General features: G+C 57.9%; 3 protein-coding genes across 12 annotated transcripts in view; 2 read left to right on the plus strand and 1 right to left on the minus strand.

The window, feature by feature from the left end:
• DNAAF1 (dynein axonemal assembly factor 1) overlaps positions 1 to 753 on the plus strand; it is a 24,353-nt gene extending 23,600 nt beyond the window's left edge. The window contains exon 12 of the mRNA XM_059045537.2: positions 425 to 753. Within this exon, the coding sequence (XP_058901520.1) occupies positions 425 to 531 (107 nt within the window). The 3' untranslated portion in view covers positions 532 to 753. The remainder of the gene's footprint in view (positions 1 to 424) is intronic.
• Positions 1 to 9,976, minus strand: part of TAF1C (TATA-box binding protein associated factor, RNA polymerase I subunit C) — a 17,917-nt gene extending 7,941 nt beyond the window's left edge. Inside the window, exons 1-15 of one of the 10 annotated variants that reach the window (XR_010837647.1) lie at positions 9,809 to 9,921; positions 7,463 to 7,666; positions 6,277 to 6,358; positions 5,999 to 6,096; positions 5,834 to 5,923; positions 5,665 to 5,738; positions 4,793 to 5,031; positions 4,580 to 4,696; positions 4,386 to 4,503; positions 4,229 to 4,300; positions 3,740 to 3,875; positions 3,440 to 3,583; positions 2,772 to 2,946; positions 2,548 to 2,685; positions 1,418 to 2,470 (exon numbers count right to left, since the gene is read on the minus strand). Coding sequence is in view for 9 of the 10 variants with exons in the window: in XM_067018327.1 (XP_066874428.1) it covers positions 1,608 to 2,470; positions 2,548 to 2,685; positions 2,772 to 2,946; positions 3,440 to 3,583; positions 3,740 to 3,875; positions 4,229 to 4,300; positions 4,386 to 4,503; positions 4,580 to 4,696; positions 4,793 to 5,031; positions 5,665 to 5,738; positions 5,834 to 6,096; positions 6,277 to 6,358; positions 7,463 to 7,601; positions 9,809 to 9,942 (2,694 nt within the window). In the remaining variant the exon portion in view is untranslated. Of the gene's footprint in view, positions 1 to 1,073; positions 2,471 to 2,547; positions 2,686 to 2,771; positions 2,947 to 3,439; positions 3,584 to 3,739; positions 4,301 to 4,385; positions 4,504 to 4,579; positions 4,697 to 4,792; positions 5,032 to 5,653; positions 5,739 to 5,833; positions 6,097 to 6,276; positions 6,359 to 7,462; positions 7,667 to 9,808 lie in introns of those variants that run through there. The other 9 variants (XM_067018329.1, XM_067018330.1, XM_067018328.1 and 6 more) reach the window with 9 other exon arrangements.
• A 4,422-nt stretch (positions 9,977 to 14,398) lies between these two features.
• ADAD2 (adenosine deaminase domain containing 2) lies at positions 14,399 to 20,406 on the plus strand. The gene is made up of 10 exons (XM_059043820.2): positions 14,399 to 14,843; positions 17,865 to 18,005; positions 18,356 to 18,403; positions 18,491 to 18,616; positions 18,699 to 18,849; positions 18,927 to 19,094; positions 19,174 to 19,406; positions 19,507 to 19,750; positions 19,994 to 20,114; positions 20,200 to 20,406. Exons 1-10 carry the CDS (start codon positions 14,399 to 14,401, stop codon positions 20,302 to 20,304), a joined length of 1,782 nt encoding a protein of 593 aa, XP_058899803.1. The 3' UTR covers positions 20,305 to 20,406.

Below are 20,406 nucleotides of genomic sequence, written 5' to 3' on the forward strand. Positions count from 1 at the left end.
TGTGGGTCGTCCACGTGAAGGCCCAGGACCGGATGAATGACCGTGAGATGGTGCTGGCCAGGAAGGGAGCTTCCGCAGGCGGGGACGGCGCCAGCGCCCGGCTGGGTGGGACCGGTAAAGCCACACCCTGACATGCCCGCCGGCCTGGCGCTGGGGCCTGTGCCCACGACCAGCGAGAGGCACTTGGGGAAGCTGGCTAGTGCGTGCTGGTCACAGGTGCCCTGGGGGCAGCTCTGTGCTCTGCTTTGCGCCTCCGGGTATCCAACTCAGGGAGCCTGTTGAACGCAGACGACTCGCTGGATGGCGGCCAGGCTGCTTGCTGAACGCCAGCTTGCGTGGCTGCCCCAAGGCCTGCACGCGGGAAGGGATGAGGGCTGGCCGCACTCCCCAAGAACACCGAGTTACCCATTTCCTGGCTCTTTAGGAAACAGCCCTGAAGAGGGTGAAGTGCAGTCTGAGACGCAGCCTGAGGAATGCCCGGAGCCCAAGGCCAGAGAAGCGAGGGACGACGTTGAACTTGGCCTGGACTGAGCCCAAGGCAGCCCCTCTGCTCTTGGACTAACAGGGACAGACCCTGGCCTGACCCCCCAGCAGGGCAGGTCACCCCCTTGGCTGGGCTCCCCTTCCCTTCAAAGAGTTGTGGTTACTGAGGGCATGCGGGGCCCTGGACACGGGTGGCACTGTGCTCCCGGCTCTCAAAGCCTAACACAACCCCTGGGTATTTGTAGTATAAACCATGTAACTGTAAATGTCTCCCTCGAGTGCCGTAAACATTTTAGCACCACGCAAGTCCCTAAATTACTGGATTATCTGATGTCCAGTGAGTCACGCGTGATTCACTTCATCAGGTACCCGAGACAAGGACCATTCGTTCCTCTCTTCACGCGTGATCAGAAACCTAGGCCCCGCCCCAGGGCCCCGTGTCATTCCCAGGGGGTGTTTTCCCTGCAAGAGCGCAGACCCTTCACCGGAGCCACAGAGCTGCGGAGGAAGCGAACCTGACGTGCTCAATGTCGAAAGCCAAGTACGGGGACGCAGCCCGGCCTGAGAAACTTGATCGTTCAAAACGAGGCTCAGCTGACAAGTTTACTCGACCCCTAAATGTAGGTCCAAAGTGCCTCCCTCTACAAAATGTCAGATGGTGCTAGAAACCGCTTAACACACACACACCGAACCACCAGCAGCCGGCTGCCAACGCCCAGCAGCGGAGCGCCGGCAGGCTGCGCAGCTCACTTCACCGTCACCCGCCACGTCCCGGGGGCCCGTGCGTGGCGGAGCCCTCGGCCGCCTGGAGCCCCTGCTCTCCAGCACAGCACTGTCGGCTGGAGGGGATCCCGGCGACACTGACCTTCAGGACGGGGCCCCCGGGACTTCCCGACGTGCCCCTGGGAGAACGAGCTACAGGAGAGACGGCTACCTCGTCGCCCTTCTTCCCCCGACGAGGATTCAAACCGCTTCTGAATGTCTCCCGTGGTCACGAAGGCCTCTGGAAAGCGGGAAGGTCTTCACCCTGGCGGCTGTTCTCTTTATGTCCCGTCTCAGCCACAGAAGGCACAGCTCATCCAGGACAAAGGGCTCCCTGGAGGCGGGGGCGGCCTCCCCGGGCCTCAGAAGCCCATGCGCGGCTTCTTCCCGTGTGGCTGGGCGCCGGAGTGGGCGGCTGCGCGCCGCCGGGAGGGGCCGGCCCGGGCGCTGGAGGTCCGGGAGGAAGGCACGGAGGCCCCGCCCGGGGAGGCCCCTCGGAGCGGCAGCCCCGCCATGTAGTCCCGGAGGGTCTGCTGCCGCTCCGACGGGACGCCCCGGGCCCACGGCTCCTGCGTGGACTCCTGGGAGGGCGGGGACACTGGGGGCTGAGGCCCGGCCTCGGGGAGTGTCCGCTCCGGGCTGGGAGGGGGGCTGGCGGCGTCTGAGAGGTCTAAGCGGCCGCTGAGCGAGGAGAAGGTGCTGGACAGTTGAGTCCGGCGCTTGTGCCGCTTGGGCTGTTTGCCAGGCCCCAAGCTGCTGCCCTGCCGCCTCTCCCACCAGGCTGCCGCCCGGCCCTCCCAGGCTGCCTCCAAGCGCTCGCTGAGCTCGTCCTCGGGGCCTGGCTCGGGGGCGGGGGCCCGCTCTTCCGTGGGGAGCAAGCCCAGGTCCCTCGGCTGCAGGACACGCCCTTTGGCCATGGCCGTGCGGAGACCCTCTGGCGCTCTGCCCTCTGCCTTCTGAGGCTCAAAGCAGCCCAGCAGGCGGCGGTGGGAGAAGGTAGGTGCAGCCCACACGGGGGGAGCCGGGGGCACCTCCAGCAGGGCCTTCAGCCACTGGCTGCAGGAGGCAGAGGCCTGGGGGGTCCAGGAAGCCGTGGGGGCAGGAGAGTCAGGCCCAGGGTCTGCCTGGAGGTGGAGGCGCTGGTGGAAGACGTCTCCAGCCGCCGAAAGTTGGAAGAGCGACAGCACTGGTGTGGCAGCGGAGGGTGGAATGGCGGCGGCCAGACCTGGAGGTGGAAGGACCGTCACCCCACAGCCTGGTGCGGGTGCGGCTCCTCAAACCCACTTCCCTGCCCCAGCGCACCTATGGCTGGTGCTGTCAGACGTTCCCGCAGCCGCCACTGACTCTTGGGCTCCAGCAAGGGGAAGGCAGAGAGGGAGTCGCTCCTGGAAGGGAGAGACTGGGGGGGTCCTGCCAGCCGGGGCGTGGAAGCCCCCTCTCCTGGAAGAGGGACAGACAGCTGAGGCGCTGCCCAGACCCAGCCCCGCCCGACCTCCTGCCCACCCCCCGCCTGCACCGCCCCTCACCTGCGATGTGCAGCAGCTGCAGCTCCCCACCCTGGCCCGCCAGGAGCAGTGGCCGCGGGAGGCCTGTGCGGAGCGGGGGCAGCAGCCGGGCCAGCAGGGGTGCGGAGGGGAGGCTGTGGTTCCACTTCAGCAGGGGCACCAAGGGGAGGCGCTCATCCACCAGGTAGAGCGAGAACTGGGGGCCCAGGAAGAAGACAGAGGGGACGTGACTGAGGCGTGGGAGAGAGGGACGGGACAGGTCCCGCTGGGTGGCCCCCTCCGGGGCCCCACATGGCTCTCAGGGTAAGTCTCAGCACTCCAGGACCGGCCCTGACCGCCTCTGCAGCTTCAGCTGCCCAGCCCCACACAGGAGGCAACCCCGAGCAGGTGGCACTGTCCCCTGTCCTGATGGCCTTACTGGGAGAAGGGCTCTCGAGAGAGAGAGAGAGAGAGGCTCTCACCCAGCCTCCCCCAACCTCACCTGACCCTGGCACATATGCCCAAGACACACCCACTAACCCCCAGGGTCCCGAGGGGGTGGGGTGGAGCCAGACCTCCTCTCCCCTTCCGGACACGGGGGGACTGTCCAGCTCTGGCTGGACAGTCCCTTCCCCAGCAGCTGTCCAGGACCGCCTCCAGTGACCGCCGGCGACGGTGCAGGACGGAGAGGAGGGGAAGGTATCGCTCACCTGGGTGCAGATGAGGTGGAGCGTGGGGTGCAGACACTCGGGGCCGCACTCCCCCAGGTACTGGGTGAGCAGGACGCGTTCCCCTTTCTGGCACGATGCTTCGGCCCCTCCACGGAAAAGCAGCAGACCACAGCCCGGCGGACCCTGGGGTACATGGCCAGGTCAGCCAGCCCACGGTCCGCCATCCGTGGTGCCACCTGGTGCGGCGGGCCCGGGGCTCGCTGGCCCTGCAGCTCAGCACGCCCTCTTTGGGGAGGCCCCCCACCCCACCCCCGTCATGGGCCTGCTCTGCCCCCTCACCTGAGTGTCCACCATCTTCACTCCGGTGCGATCACCCACAGTCAGCACTCGAGGGTGGGCGGTGAAGTCTGCCCAACGCCAGGGAGAGGGGTCCCGGAACACAAGGGTCTCGGGGTCCTTGTAGATTTGCTGCAGCCTTGGGGAGACAGGCCAGCCATGGTGGGAAGACCGGCTGATGGGGGGAGGCTGGGGTGACCTGGCCTGGGGTCCAGGACATGGGCCGGGTTCTGCGGGAGCCGCTGGTTGGGGTGGAGGGTTGTTTTTTTTTTTTTTTTTTTTGTGGCACGGGGGCCTCTCACTGTTGTGGCCTCTCCCGTTGCGGAGCGCAGGCTCAGCGGCCATGGCTCACGGGCCCAGCTGCTCCGCGGCATGTGGGATCTTCCCGGACCGGGGCACGAACCCGTGTCCCCTGCATCGGCAGGCGGACTCTCAACCACTGCGCCACCAGGAAAGCCGGGGTGGAGGGTTTTTATGGGGAAGGGGCGTTACCCGTCCTGGGGAGTCCACAGACAGATGGCTCCGGAACGGCTGCAGATGGCCAGCTCTCCAGGCAGGTGGGGGCTACAGGGCGTACACGTGATGAATGCCGGGCCACCCCCTCCCACCACGCCATCTCCGCGCACACCAGCCTCCGTGAGCCCCTCACCTGAGGCTGATCCCCGTGGCCCCCTTCCTGACCTGCAGCACCTGGAGAGGGGCCGGCTGCCCCTGCTCACTGACCTTCCACAGGGCACAGTGGTGGTCAGAGCGGACGGCCAGCAGAGCTGAGGGAGGGAGGGGCTCAGAGTCAGGCAACAGGTCAGTGAGTGGACGGGGCAGGTGTCTATGTGTGGGCCTTACCTTCTCCCTGCACGGTGCGGGTCACCACCTGCCGGACAGGTCCCCGGAGCCGGATATGGCCAGGGCCTCCGAGAACCCGGGGCTCGCTGCCTGGGGTCAGGATGACCTTCTGGAAGTCTGGGCATCTCGCTAAGGATGAGTTCATGCGTTCTGGCCACTCAAGGCTCCCAACTTCCCACCTGTCCCTAGAGCATGCCCAGCGAGGGAGGATACACAGCCTGTCCAGGGCGCCTCCTGCAGGGTAGACCAGCTGCCCGGCCCTGGGCGTCCTGCCGGGCACCCAGGCCAGCGCGCCCCCAGTGAAGGCCTCGTCCAGGAGCAGCTGCTCCCACCGCAGGGCCAGCTCCTCATGCAGCAGCTCCCCCAGGAGGCTCGCCACCGACGTGCTGAGGATCGGGCCCCCAAGGATGGAGAACCGGCGCTGGCGTTGGCTGAGGTAAGCCCAGGGACAGCTGGGGGCGAGAGGAGGAGGGTCAGGCTGTGGGTGACGGGGAAGAGGGCTGGGTACCATCCCGAGGGAGGCCAGGTGTAGCAGACACATTCTTAGTCACCCTAGAACTTCTTCCCCTGGGAAACCAGCCCACCCGATTCCTGTGCTGCAGGCACATGATCCAGGCCTGGCCCCTTGGCGTCCGCCATCGCGCCGGCCACAGGGACCGGCTCACGATGGGCGTGACACCCAAGCCAAGCCAAGCCGACCACTCCGTTCCCAGGACCTCTGCTGGTGCCTCAGGAAGGACACTGGCCCTTTCCCTGGGATCACATACCATCTTGCTGCCACCTGGAAAGAGTCTGTCTAGGAATTAAGCCAAGCACTCGAGGCAGGAGGATGAGACAATAAAGAGGCAGAGCCCCATCAGCATGTGAGCACCTGGAAGCAGCCATGCTGTAGTGCATGAACTTCCATTCTTTTTTCCCTTACGCTGCTAGTGCAGCCGAGAGCTCTGTATGGGGCAGCGTGGCTCATGACCGCACGGGGGGTGTGGAAGCAATTTGATGGAAGCCAGTATCCAGGCCCTGGTTCCCTCCACAGCCCCACCACCAGCTAGGCATACCCATCCCGCCCTTTCTCACTAGCCACTTGCCCCCAGGGCTGGTGTCCACCGAGGTCCTGGAGTAGCCTCTTCACGCTGACCACCGTCTTCTTCTTAGAACGGCTCTGTGTGGAAAGGCCTCGTCAAGCTCACACGCCCTAGGGCTTACCCCGACGGGAAGTGGGGAGCTCCCTCTCCTGGCTGGCCAGGGGTTACTGACCCGTGCTCCCTCCAGTTTGAAATTCTCCAGCATCAGCTTCCCCAGGGGTGCAAAGGCTATGTCCCCATGGTCCCACAAGAACCGGCTGAGCTGCAGGAGGAAAGGAGGCCAGGTCACTAGGCACAGCCCCGGCCACGTGGCACTGGCCACCGTGGGGCCGCTTACCTGCTCAGTAACGTCCAGCACGGCTCGGGGCTGTCTACGGAACTGGCACCCTCCCCGGAAAAGCAGATCCTGGGCAGTCACGCCGGGGTCCCAGGGATCTGAGGAAAGAGTGAGGCCGCGGAAGGGCCCAGAAATGGAACCAGGTATCCTAGGTGGCTGGAGGTGCCAAGGGCCCTGCAGGGCAGAATCAGCAGGGAGAGGAAAGGTGTCGCGCAGGAGCTGGAGGAGAGGAGCAGCGGGGAGCGGTTGGGAGGGGGCCCCAAGGCCGAGATCCTTACCGGGACCAGGAGGCAGCAAGGGCAGCGGCCCAGGGGTGTCCGGCTCCCAGAGCAGGCCCTTGGCCACGTGGGGCGCCGCATTCTGAGGAAACACAACCGTGGCCATAACAGAACAGTGAGTGCGCACCGGGCCAGGCGCTGTCACCCACTCTTGTCTTTTATTAACTCATTCAATCTTCCCAAGGCACCGGCCAAACTGGTACGATGGTCATCGTCACTTTAACGATGAATTAAATAGAGGCACAGCGAGGCCGTCCCTTGTCCCAGGCAGCAGCCACTAAAGGGAAGGGCTGGGATTTGAACCCAGGCAGCCTGACTTTAGTCTGTGCTCTCGACCTCCAGGCTGCACAGGCTCTCGCAGGAGCCCCTGGCCTTTGAGTCTCACACTCAGGAGACCTTGTGGTCACTTACTTGGGACACCCACAGGCTGCTCCGTCCCACTGCGGGGCTGGCCTGAGACAGCTCAGCTCCACACCTGGGGACGGAAGAGCAGCAGGCAGGCGAGCAAGGCTCCCGCAGGGGCGGATCTGATGTAAAAGCCCCTCCTTGTCAAGGGAGCCCCTCCTGCCCAACGCCAGCGTCTCTTAAATTTCTCGCCCACTTGCCTCTGCCGGGCGTAATCCTTAGCCAGCCTGTCTCCAAGTGGCAGCCAGATGGCTTAGGCTTCCGGAGAAAGATCCGGCGTCCTTTGTGTCCCAGGAGATCTCCCCTCCCCTCCCCTCCCCTCCCCACCTCACCCCCACTGTACGGTTTCGGCATCCTTCTGGTTTGCCTCAGAGCTGTTCTCACTTTGTAATGATTTCATCCTTTGGTCTATTCACTTGTCTGTTCTCACTCAACCTAACTCTGTTCCACGGGGCAGGGAGCGCATCTGACTTACTCACTCTGGATTCCCAGGGCCTGGTAAGGCACCTGGCACATAGCAGGGGCTGTTCAGTGAGTATCTGTTGAACAAACAGAGGAAGAAAACACGGGGGCCAACAGCTCCCGCTCAGTAAACCCTCTGCGGATGGCAGGGCATCCCAGGGCCCCAAAGGAAGGGATTCTGGCTCAGCCTGGGTCTTAGCAGATTTGTGCCAATGCCACTCCACCCTGCACTCCTGCCAACTGGTGTGAATGCTAGGACAGGGGGGCCAAGCGACGGCAGCCACCCTGCAGCCACCAAGGCTCTCCCTGCCACCCTCACCTCAGAACCTTGGGGCAGGGACTCCGGCAGGGTCAGCGCGTCTCTCCAGCTGCACATGAAGGACACATCAGGGACATCACTCAGACCAAGGGGGCCAGTCGTAAACAACGAGGGCGGGAGGGAGCTGGGGAAGTCCATCCTGGAAAACAGGAACCACCCTGGCCTTCCTCAGAGACCTGAACCTGACAGCCACTTCCGGGGTTCCTGGAGGGTGAAGAGTGCCCTAAGAGGAGTGCAATTTCTTTGGGGAAGCAGATAACAAAGAACAAATGACTATGTCGCCTAATGCCTGACAGTAATAACTGCTACGTTAAAACCAGCCAGCCAGCCAGGGACGGGATGGCGGTGGCCAAGGGGCGTGGTCTTAGCATCGGTAAGAAGGTGGCGCTCGGCATACCCTGAGCTAATGACTAGGCCGCTGGGAAGCGGGTACAGCAAGTGCAGAAGTTCTGGGGCAGGAAGTGTGTGAGAAACAACTGGGCAGCCATGGAACGAACTAGGAGGTGAGTGACGGGCCGAAGTCAGACAGGTGGCGAGGGGTCCGCTTCCAGCATGCTCTTACGTGTTACATTGTAATTACACGTTCATAGACTACACACCCCACACTCTACACTACGCTCCCAAGACAAACTCAAGTTCCCCAAAGCCAGAGACGAGTCTTACCTGTCTGCCTTCCCACTGTCAAGTACAGTACCTTCCAAAAAAAGGAACTGACTGTGTGTTGAATAACAATAAACCTATGTCAAAGGGCTTTGGCAAATACAAAGTGCTCCTGAAGTATAAACAGCCATATCATCCCTCTTTTTTATTAACTGCACAAATAAGAGGAGTGCTCACTTACTAAGCGCCAGCATCTGCCAGACACGGCACTACGGGTTTTACTCTTCTGCCCCGATTATGGAGTTCAGAAAACTGAGGATCGGGAAAGAGCAACTTGCCGGAGCCAACAGCTTGATCCCTGCTCTGATTCAAAATCCAAGTTCTGAACCACTACTCTCCCATGCATCCAGAAGCAAACACCAGCCTTACAGTCTCAGTAAGCAAAACCTTTTCCCCTCGGAACTGCAGCTGCATTGTATCCATTCAGTTTGTAACATCCATGTACCCTCGGCACCTGGCAAAGTGCCCACCACACAGTAAATGCCAGTAAATACTTGCCAACTGAAGGAATGTGTGTTTTTTAGGGCATGTGTCAGCCTCTTTCTAACTGTGGTTTAAAGGTACAGCCTCATTTCTTCTTCGAGACTGCTCTCCAGGGGCAGGAACTGTATCTGATTCATTTCTGAGTTCCTGGCCTCTGGCTGTTGCTGTCATTCTCTTCCGTAGCAGGAGACGACAGTGGCGGGAATGCGTCTTTTCACTGCAAGACCCTTTCACACTATCTCTCCACTTAAAAGGAACACCATTGCCCTTCCTACCCACCTACAAAATCCTCCTCATCCTTCAGATTTTCAGTCAGGAACCCTCTCCCAGTTCTCCCAATCCTATCCCACAACCCCTGCATCCCTCCTCCAGAGCACGCATTGCAATGTGTGATTAGATATTTAAAAGTAAAACTATTTAATTCGAAACTGCTCGAAGAGTCCCCATGGGGAAGAGACTTTATGCCCAGTGCCTTGGTACTTACTACGTGGTAACAATCAGTACATAAAAACTGAAGGAACAGGTCTTCCCTGGTGGCGCAGTGGTTAAGGGTCCGCCTGCCAACGCAAGGGGCAAGGGTTCGAGCCCTGGTCCGGGAAGATCCCACATGCCATGGAGCAACTAAGCCCGTGGGCCACAAGTACTGAGTCCGTGGTCTAGAGCCCGTGAGCCACAACTACTGAAGCCCGCGCACCTTGAGCCCGTGCTCCGCAACAAGAGAAGCCACCGCAATGAGAAACCCACGCACCGCAACGAAGAGCAGCCCCCGCTCGCCACAACTAGAGAAAAACCCGCACGCAGCAACGGAGACCTAACGCAGCCAAAAATTAAACAAATGAATAAATAAATTTTTAAAATTAAAAAACAAAAACTGAAGGAACAAATCCAGGAATGAATGAAGGAGAGGAAAACGGAACCAAATAGGCTCACTCCCTCCCTGTCCACCTCTTCCCACTCCATCTCCAGGCCCCAGAATTTCAACCCAACAATAGCAGAGGTCTCGCATCAAGCGCCGTGTGCCAGACAGCTGTTGCTAACACGCTTTACATCGGTGGGATGCTCTCCACTCCATGAGCCAGCGGCTGCTAATACCCCACTTTGTAAAGCCTGGGCGACTTGTCCCAAACCCACAAAGCTTGGGGCCCGAGCACTTGAGCAGAGAGACCTGCCTCTCTGTCCCATCCGGGCGGCGCGCGCACTTACGTGGCCCCGGCCGTGCCGTGCTCGCCTGGGAAATAAACCTCCGCGTGACGCTCGCCTGACCCTCGTGCTACGAGGGAGCCCGAGAATGGCAGCCTAGATCCGGGGCCCTCGACAGGACCGCCCCACAACGGCATTTACCCGTCTCTTGGGCTGGGCCGGAAGTGCTCCCTGGAAGGCAGGAAATCCCGCCTCCCAGCCTGGCCTCACGAGCGCTCCAGAGCGCCACCTCCCGGGCGGAGGGGGAATGCGAGTGCAGGCGGCGCTGTGGGCAGTAGAAATCAAATGATGCCTTCAAATCCCATTAGTGAAGTCCAGGTCGACGGGCGTGCGAATCTCACCTCTGCTTAACTAACTTCCTACTTTACAGGATTGTTGCATTAATTCACTCAACAAACACTGAGCACCTACTATAAGCCAGGCACTTTATTAGTCAGAAGGCATCCTACTGACTGTCTTTATATCCTGTGAAGCAGGCTTTCCAAATAGTAGTGCAGGTACTGCTGGGAATGCATGAGGCTTTCCCAGCAGTCAGGCAAATACAGCTTTAGGCACTGGTTCCCACATTCTAGCATGCATCAGCATCAACTGGAGGGTGTGTTAAAACAGAGTTTTGATTCAGTGAGTCCGGGGTGGGACCTGATAATTTGTATTCCTGAGTTCCCAGGTGATGCTGATACTGCTTGTCTGGGGGCCAAGCTTTAAGGGCTAAAGGGTGCGATTATAAATATTACCCTTATCCAGCCCAGTAGTTTTCAGACCTGAGCATGCATCAGAATCCCCTGGAGGGCTTGTTATAACCATTTGCTGGGGCACACCCCCAGAGTTTTCTGGTTCAGTAGGTCTGGGATGTGATCCAAGAATTTGCATTTCTTTTTTTTTTTATTCAACTTTTTTTTTCATTTAAATGAATTCCTCTTAGAATTTACTCCCAGGAAAAAACTTTCTCCTTACAAACGTTATGCTACTTCTTCTTCTTTTTTTAAAGAATTCCACATATTACTTATTTTAAATTTAATTCCTTTTTTTTTTTAAATTGGAGTAAACTTGCTTTACAATGTTGTGTTAGTTTCTGCTGTGCAATGAAGTGAATCAGCTATATGTGTACCTATATCCTCTCCCTCTTGGACCTCCCTCCCACCCCCACCCCCATCCCACCCATCTAGGTGGTCACAGAGCACCGACCTGCACTCCCCGTGCTATACAGCAGGTTCCCACTAGCTATCTGTTTTACACATGGTAGTGTATTTATGTCAAACCTAATCTCCCAATTCGTCCCACCCTCCCCTTCCCCCCCAAAATTTGCATTTCTAAGGAGTTTCCAGTGATGCTGATGCTGCTCGTCCAGGCACCACACTCTGAGAGCCATCACTTTAAAGAGTCAATTTCCAAAACCTTGGCCTCCATCTGATGAGGGCCGAACAAGGGGGCTATTCCAAAAAGCGGAGTCCCTGCAGGAGAAAGTTCCCGTAAGACTAAGAAAAGCAGACTCAGTAAGAAGTAGTGATGGAAGGGTTCAGGAGAGGGGCTGTTTACCTATTATATTTTTTCAATTCTTTATTTATTATTGTTATTATTGTTATTATTATTTTTGGCTGCGGGGCATGCGGGATCTTAGTTCCCCAACCAGGGATCGAACCCATGTCCCCTGTAGTAGAAACAGAGTCTTCACCGCTGGACTGCCGGGGAAGTCCCAGGGGCTGACAGTATTATGTTCTTTCATCTGAGTCCTGGTTACATGGCTCTGTGCCGTGTGTGAAAATTCATTGAATGGTCCGTGCACTTTTCTGCGTGTATGTTATACTTCAGTAAAGAATCTTTTTGAAAACGAAAAGGAAAAAGGAAGAAAACTGCTGGCTGTGACACTTGATATCACTGAGACTTCCACCTGTAGGTCAGCCTTCTCAGCTACCTTAGGAATAGAATCCAGAAGTCCCTCTACGAGGGCAGGGATTCTTCTGTCTGTGTTGGTCAATGACGTATCCCAAACAGCTAGAAGATGCTTCATGCGTATTAGAATCCATGGAAGAGGGCATGAATGAGATGGCTCCTCTGAGGAAGTATCAACACATTTACTTAAATTGAAAAAGCTAAGTCAGACTGTTTCTGATGAGAAGTAATTCCATTTTAGCTGGGTACTTTGTCTATGAGGGTAAGCTTTGACGATTAAATCATTTGGAGAGTGTGTTTCATAAATGGAATAAGCTAAGTCTGCATCTCCGTGGTTTTGGTGAAGACATATTGGAAAGATGATTACAATATATAATAAACTAGAAATTGCACCTTTCGTAACTCCGTGTGACTAAATAATTGGGGGATTCATAGTCTTTCAAAATTATTTTAGGGGTATGCCAAAAATATTGAAGGCCTTTTACACTAGTTTCCTATTGTTGTAACAAGTTACCACAAACTTAGTGGCTTTAGACAACAAAACATCATACAGTTCTGCAGGTCAGAAGCCTGAAATGGGTCTCATTGGGCTAAAATCAGGGTGTCAGTAGGGCCGTGTTCCTTTCCGAAGGCTGTGGGGAGACTTCTTTTTTTTTTTTTTTGCCTTTTTCAGCTCTGAAAGCTGCCTACACACCTTGGCTCGTGGTCCCCTTCCATCTTCAAAGGCAGCAATGGCCAGTTGAATCTTTCTCATAAGGCCATCTCTCTGATTTTGACTCTTCGGTCTGTTTCTGGTTTAAGGACCCTTGTGATTACATTGGACCCACCCAGATAATCCAAGATAATCTCCCTCTCTTAAACTCAGCTGATTTAGAAGCCTTAATCCCATCTGCAACCATAATATCCCCTTGCCATATGATGTAACATAGTCATAGGCTGAGGCGATCAGGATGTGGATATCTTGGGGGTACCATTATTTTGCCTCCAGCTCTGCTCGGGGAGGCCAATTCCATTTCCTCCTTCCTTCTTCCCTTTCTATAAACAAGCTGTTCGTTTTCCTCTTGTTACTGATATATACTTAACATGCAGTAAAGTGTACCAGTCTTAAGTGTACGCTCATCAAGTTCTTACATACATATAAACCCACATAACCACCACCCAGATCAAGACAGAGAACATTTCCATCATTCCAGAAAATTCCCTGCTTCCACTTGCCAGTCAATACCTCCTTGAAGAAGTTACCGTGATTCTGACTCATCACCACAAATTAATTTTGCCAGCTCCAGAACTTTATATAAATAGCATCATGCGGAAGATAGTCTTAGTCTGGCTTCTTTCACTCAACATGCATATGTGATTGTGAGCAGAAAGGTAGCTTGTTTATTTTTTTAAAATGATTACTGAGTAATAGTCCATTGTCTGAATATATCACCATTTGTTTGTGCAGTTTCCTGCTGGTGAAGTTTCTGGGTTTGGTGACTCTGGTGAAGTCTTTGTGGATTTGTGTAGCCCTCCTTCCACTACTGAACACCTGCTATGCTGTCCCTCTACTAGGTATAATTCTGCTCTCTGGGCTACACGCTAATGAAGAACCATAATTCCTGACGCCAATCCTTGAAACGTTTGGGAGTTTGAATCTATGCCGCTCCCCGCAGCTGCTCTTCCCGAGTCAAATGTTACTGGTTCTTCCAACTTCTCTTCCTATGCCTCAGTATCCACACTGCCCCAGTGCTGGCTAGTGTTCTCAGCCCCAAAGGTAGCAATCAGCAGCAGCAACAACAGCGACAAAGCTAACAGATTGTAAACTGAATAATTGGTTTTCCCATTCACTGGCTCCAAGACTGGTGACATTTCCAACCCCTTCAAGCAACTGTGTTGTTGCAAACTGTCTTTATCCCTAACTTCATTTTATTTTTGTTATCTCTCCTTCATCCCTAGTCCCTCATCTTAAAGAATTGTTGTCTTGCGATATTTTTAGGAACCAACACAAAATCCCTTCCGGAAAAAAAAAAAAAATCGGGGGGTGGATGGGTGGACAGGGTACCAAATGAGTAATTTTAGCTAGAGCACACATGGAGCACTTACAGTTGGTTTCCGGAAGGCCTACAGTGAACAGTTTTTAAATGTAGGTCCTGAAGATTCTGTGGGGCTGCTGCAATTGAAAACGCCTTAATTTATCGCCAGAGGACCGACTTTCCGCCTCCCCCTGACCCCCGCCCCTCCACTCCCGCCAGGCTCAATTAAGCAGCTGGGGGCAGGCTGGTATGAGTGGCGTGATTTGGGAGACATCCTAGGATGGGAACAGGGGTGAGGTGCTGGACTTGCGTCCCCAGACCCCTCCCCTGGTCTTTGCCACCCCAACACCAGGCAAGGGCCTAGAAGAAGCTAATGGGAGTACCCAGTGCCCCATCCCCGCCTCACACCTGAAGCCCCACCCCCGGAGGTAGGATGTCGGCCTACTCAGTAGGTGGCTACTCAGTCCACATCCAATGGTTTGGGAGACTGGCCTTCCCATTGGCTGGGCACACTGTCGGCCACAGCTTTTTGGGCTCTCATTGGCTAGAAGCGAGGTAGGAGGCGGAGCTCTCCATGCGCGGTCTGTCGTGCCATGTGCTCCCCATGCGCGAGCTCGCTCTCGCGTGTAAAAGGGCCCGGGCGGCGTGAGAATGTGCCCACAGTCGTCTCGGGTCCTCGCGTCCGGCCATGGCTTCACAGGCCAGCGCAGCCCTGGGCGCAGACACTGGTGCCCGGAGGAAGCCCCGCCTGGCAGCGTCATTGCAGATCAGTCCCAGGCCCAGCCCCAGGAGGCCTTCGGCCAGCCTGGGCCAAGACCCGTGGGAGACCGCGCCCGCTCCCAACTCGGACAACGCCGACCAGGCCTCGGCGACGGGGCATGGTGGGCCCGGGGTCGGGGCCCGTGTCCGGGAACTGGGGCCAGCCTGGGCACGGGACGACTCGAGGGGAAGGATGGGGAGGTCCCAGAGGGTCTCCTCTCCGTCCGCAGGGCCCGCCGGGGAATTCCCAACGGCGGCCAGACAGCTGGGCCTACAGATCAAAGACCCGCCGCCGGGCCAGGCCGTGGCCTTGCTTACTCAGTGCGCGGCCATTCTGGGAGTCTCCCTGATCTTCCGAGAGGACCAAACAGCAGGTGAGGCCCAGGGGGCTGGGACGGCCGTGTGCCCTGGGCCGACCCCAGATGAAGGGAGGAGGGCTGTGAGTTGGGCCTGAGCCTGGGGCCCGAGGGTAGGCCCTGCTGTGAGCAGCGTGGTGCCCGGGGGCACCGGGTACATCTGATTCCTAACGGGCAGGTCATGGCCACATCTGAAGCTTGGGTTGGTTAAAGGACCTGCCTCAAGCTACCCCAGCCTTTCAGCAGGCTTTTTTGAGGGCCAGTTACATACAGTTAGAGTTGCCATGCCAGAGCTGGAGAGGAGATACCTGAGTGAGGGCCAGCCCCAAAGTCAGACATTATCAAACACAGCTTGATGATGGCAACACTGCAAAGAGATGTAATCATTACAGTCCTCTCCCTGCCCTCCCCAAGAACAATATACCAGGTCCTAAATTCGGGTTCCCAACTTTAAGCCAGTACATTCCCTGCTTCTCATGAGGCAGCAAGAGAATCGTCCCTTAAGCTTTTGGGAGCATTTGTAAAAACCTTCTAGGAGAACCCCAGCGGAACAGCTCAAAAAGAGGTAATGTGTTAAAAATCGACCCAGGATTTGTTTTAATCAGGTATGGTAAGACAGCAGACGTGAGAATGATTGCCATGAAGGAAAAAGTAAATACAGATCCCTAGAAACGGGAGGCACAGCTTGCCATGCCGGACCATGTGGGAAAGGATGGGGGTGGTCGGGAGGTAGAGGAGAGGGGAGAGCACACCCCAGAGCCTTTATTGGGGTTTTCTCGGGACAGAATGGTTGAGGCAGGGTAGGAATGCAGAGTAAGTTTAGGATTGAGGAAGGCAAGACAGTAAGTTTAGGGGTTAGGGATTGGTTCCTAGTTGCCTAGTACCTGGCCTGGGGGGTGATTTAGGGTATGGGGAGTGTTGGCTTGTGTGAGAGTTCGATGGTTGGGGTGTGAGCTCTGGATTGGTTGGTTTTTATATGAAAGGGCGTGCTTGCAGGGGACTCATTTGCTATGGCCAGGAATTAGCCAGCCCTGGGAGGGTCGGTCTCTCCAGGATCAAATCCCCGAATGCCAGAGCATCAGGAAGTACGCACGTAGAAGTAAGGAAATCGATTCAACAGCAATGATGCTCGCTAACATTCATGAGTTCTGGATGATGGGCCAGGTGTTGTTTGAAGGCCCTCAGACAGTAACTCACTGAGTCCTCACAACTATTCCTCGAGGGAGCACAGTCCGTTACCACCACTTTACACGTGGGGAGACTGAGGCCAGAGGGGCCGTAGCCGAGAAGGGGAAGTCTGCTTTCAGAGCCTGTGCTGAACCCCCGGGTAATACTGCCCCTCCCTTCTGCCTAAGGTCCCCCTTTCCACTGTTTACATGCATAGGCATATTTTCAGTCATTTTTATTTTTTATTTTGGTAAAATTTCAAAGAATAGTATAAAAGAGCTCCCATAAACTCTTCACCCAGATTCTGCAGTTCACGTTTGCCACACTTACTTTGTGTATGTCTCTCTCTCTCCCTCCCTTCTGTATATTTATATATAAACATCCACGTTAATTTGTCGCGCACAATCCGAACACTGATTTACTGCTCCTTAAACACTTCAGTATATATTTCCTAAGAACAAGGACATCGTCTTATATAGCTGCAGTACAACGATCGAATTCTGGAAGTTGAACATTGATATGATCCTATTAGCTAATTACCATTCACGTTCAATTTTTGCCACTGGTCACGATAATGGCCATTTTTTCCCAACCCAGCATGACCCATCACATTAGCTCTTACACCTCTTCAGTCTCCTTTCATCTGAAACAATCCCTCGGAGTGTCTCTGGCTTCAGGACATTGATGTTTTTCAAAAGTAAGGGCGGTGGTTCTGCAGAAATTCCGTTCACTTGGGTCTGTTTCCTCAGGATTGGGTTCGGGTGATGCGTAACCAGCAGGGCGCCTGTAGAAACCTCATGTCCCTGGCTGTGCGTCCCACCCACCAGCAGACCTGAAATCTGTGTGTCCTACCCCTGGGATGTCAGCTGGGAGGGCCTGACTAGGGTGGCGTCTGCCAGGTGTCTTCACTTCCCCCTGGGGGCGTCATCCGAGGGGGACATCTCCAGATGGTGTGACTGTCCTGTTCCCTAGAACACCGTCACCTTGTGGTTCTAGCATCCTTTGATGATTGTTGCCAGATTTAATTGTCACCCCGCTGGCTGCCGTGGATTCCTGATGCTTCCTTCTACATCTACTAGTGGGCATTTTTTTTTTTTTTTTTTTTGCGGTACGCGGGCCTCTCACTGTTGTGGCCTCTCCCGTCGCGGAGCACAGGCTCCGGACGCGCAGGCTCAGCGGCCATGGCTCACGGGCCCAGCCACTCCGCGGCACGTGGGACCTTCCCGGACCGGGGCACGAACCCGTGTCCCCTGCATCGGCAGGCGGACTCTCAACCACTGTGCCACCAGGGAAGCCCTACTAGTGGGCCTTTTTGATGCCCTTTTAAAGTAGGTGAATCTCTGTGCTAGGGAGGGGTACTGAAATGTGGGTTCTCTTCTAAAAGGGAGACCTTTGGGCAACCAGTTTAGCAGCAGGTATCAGCAAATACAACGAACAGAAATAAATGTATGCCCTTTGACCAAGTGATCCCAGTTCTAGAATTTTTCATCTGTCTCTGTTGTGTCATAAGTAACACCTGAAGTGGTAGTGTTTGGAAGACGACCCTTGCAAATGTAGAAAAGAAATAGAACTATGTGTTTGAGGGAAGACGGGACCCTCATCCTGGGAACAGTGTAGCCCTGGATGTGGGTCCTGGCACCACCTGGGCTCACTGCCTGCCCTTTGTGTGCCACCTGTGTAAAGTGGGGTCATAGGGACCTAGTTCAGAGGGGCTGCAGAGCATTGTGGGTGGGCGCGGCCTGGGGGGAGGTCAGCAGGCCTGTCTGCCTGTCATTCTTGTCCTCCTCACTGGCAGGTGTCATGGCCCTCCTAGAAAGGGCCCATGATGAGGATAAGGTGCACGGTGCTACTTCTCAGCCCCTCCTTCCCCAGGCCCCTGCTTGCCCTTTTCTGTGTCCGTGGAGCTGGATGGCGTGGTCTGCCCTGCGGGCACCGCCTACAATAAGCCAGAGGCCAAGCAGCAGGCAGCTCTGGCTGCCCTCCACTACATCCAGCGTTGGCTGGAGAGCCCAGGTACGGGGGCAGGTGACCCAGGGCCCTGAGCCCCGGCGGGGGTGGGAGCATGTGTGGGGGGAGGGGGGAGTCGCTGCGGAGACCGTCTGGGCATCAGGACCTGGCCCGTAGGGAGCTGGGCTGGGCGGTGTGAGCTGACCCGGCCCTAACGTCCTTGGAAGGATGTTAGCAGTCCCTGGGGGCAGGAGCTGCTGGGGGCAGCCCAGGAACTTTCGGCTTCTGGAGGATGACCCCCCCCCCCACACACACACACACTGCTCGCCATTGGGACTTCTGGGATTCCTGAAGGGCACAGGACAGGAGGGCAGACCCCAGCACCTACGGCAGCCCGCCCTTTGCCTGTCTTCCAGAGACCTCAAAGACCCCCAGCCGGCCTCCGCTCGCCCCCCTAAGCATCGGTAGGTGGGCCCCCAGTGACCTGACGCCTGGCACGGGAGGGGCATGGCCTGTGGGCCCCCCACCTCCGCCCTCTCCCTCACCCGCAGAGAACATCCTGACCCATGAGCAGCGCTGCGCGGCCGTGGTCAGCGCCGGCTTTGACCGCCTGGTGGACGCGAGCTCGCAGTACTGGGCCTGCAAGGGGACTGTGGCTGCAGTCATCCTGGAGAGAGGTAGGGATGGCCCGGCCCCTCACCTCGGAAGGCCCCTGGGCCTCTTGCCTCAGTCTAGTCATCTCTGTCCCCTTCCCCACAGAGGTCCCGGGCGCCCAGGGCCACGCCAAGGAGATCTACCAGCTGGTGGCGCTGGGCACCGGCAGTGGCAGCTGTGCCAGGTGGCTGGACTTCTCGGGCCGACAGCTCCACGACTGCCACGGGCTGGTGGTGGCCCGCCGGGCCCTGCTGAGGTGAGGCGTCGGGGGGACCCTCTGCGGCCACCCCGGTAGGGCCGGGCCGCCCCAGCTGCTCCTCCCTCCGCCCCCAGGTTCCTGTTCCGGCAGCTCCTGCTGGCCACGCACGGGGGCCCCAAGGGCAAGGAGCGGTCTGTGGTGGTCCCCCAGCCGGGGTCCGGGCCCCCCTTCGCCCTCAAGCCCCGGATCTTCCTGCACCTGTACGTCAGCAACACCCCCCAGGGAGCTGCCCACAACATCTAGTATGTGGCGCGCCCGGGGAGGGCCGTGCCGTGTGGGCGGGGGAGGGGAGAGCGGCCCTGAGCCCCGCGTCCTCTGCAGCCTCCCGCCGCCCGCCTCGGAGGGCGGCCTCCCGCACAGCCGCCGGCTCCGCCTGCAGGCCCACATCCAGGGGCGGCTGAAGCCCGTGTGCCACGTGGCCCCTGCGCTCCGCGACACCCACGTGGGCTGCCTCTCGGCCAGCGACAAGCTGGCACGCTGGACCGTGCTGGGGCTGGGCGGTGCGCTGCTGGCCCACTTCCTGCCCCCCGTCTACGCCAGCAGCCTGGTCCTGGGTGAGGCCCAAGGGTGGGAGGGCTGAGGCGGGCTGAGGTGGGGGGCGGGGGGGAACGTGGCAGAGACTCAGGTCTCGTCCTGGACCTTCTGCCCCCGTAGCCGATCCCTGCCAGAACACCCCGGCCCTGGGCAGGGCCATCCACTCCTGGCCCGACCTCGACGGGGCCTTGGGGCCATGCCTGCCGCCCCCCTACACCCGGACCACGCTGCACCTGTTTGCGGGGCCCTCGGTGGCCCCCTCCGATCCCCCCTCCAACACCTGCCAGGGCCTGAGCCTCAACTGGAGCCTGGGGGACCCTGACATCGAGGTGGTGGATGTGGCCACCGGGCGTGTGAAGGCGGAGTGAGTGGGGCCCGGGGGCGGCGGGAGGGGCGCCTGGCGGTGGGGGTCCTCGGTTCCCTGCCCATGGGAAAAGAGGGCGCATCTAGCCGCCAGCCTCTTACCGGTAATGCGACCCACCCCGTGACACCACCCCCCCGATTGTCACGGCATGGAGGTGATGTGAGGGGCGTGGAGCAGCGGGCTTGTTAGTTTTGTCCTCGCTTGCCCTCCCCCGACGTTCGGTCCCTTTCTCTCCATCCTCAGCGCTGCCCTGGGGCCTCCCTCCCGCCTCTGCAAGGCTGCCTTTCTCTGGGCCTTCCGCCAGGCTGCCCGTGCTCTCGGGAAGTCCCATCTCCTGGCCTTGAAGACCTACGAGGCAGCCAAGGTCAGCTGCTTGCCTGTCCCGCAGCCCCCTTTCTCCTGCATCCCCAGCAGGCACCCTCTCTCCACCGTCTTATCTCCCGCCCTAGGCTGGGCCCTACCAGGAGGCTCGCCAGCAGCTGTCTCTCCTCCTGGACCAGCAGGGCCTGGGGGCCTGGCCCTCGAAACCACTGGTGGGCAAGTTCAGAAACTGAAACAGACGTCCAGGCCCGAGGTCCCTGAGCCCAGGCGGAGCCCGCTGGAGGAGGGCCGTTTCTGGGTGGGGGCATGGGGCAGGAGAGGGTGGCGCACAGGGG

Source organism: Kogia breviceps, chromosome 18 (assembly GCF_026419965.1).
Source record: "Kogia breviceps isolate mKogBre1 chromosome 18, mKogBre1 haplotype 1, whole genome shotgun sequence".
In the NCBI taxonomy this organism is placed as follows: domain Eukaryota; kingdom Metazoa; phylum Chordata; class Mammalia; order Artiodactyla; family Physeteridae; genus Kogia; species Kogia breviceps.

What these genes read in the sequence shown, in the direction of transcription:
- ADAD2 (XM_059043820.2), top strand. Translation starts at nt 14,399, where the DNA reads ATGGCTTCACAGGCCAGCGCAGCCCTGGGCGCAGACACTGGTGCCCGG. An exon ending in GCGTTGGCTGGAGAGCCCAG is followed by an intron (nt 18,006 to 18,355) that starts GTACGGGGGCAG and finishes CCTGTCTTCCAG; the next exon opens with AGACCTCAAAGACCCCCAGC. An exon ending in GCTCGCCCCCCTAAGCATCG is followed by an intron (nt 18,404 to 18,490) that starts GTAGGTGGGCCC and finishes CCTCACCCGCAG; the next exon opens with AGAACATCCTGACCCATGAG.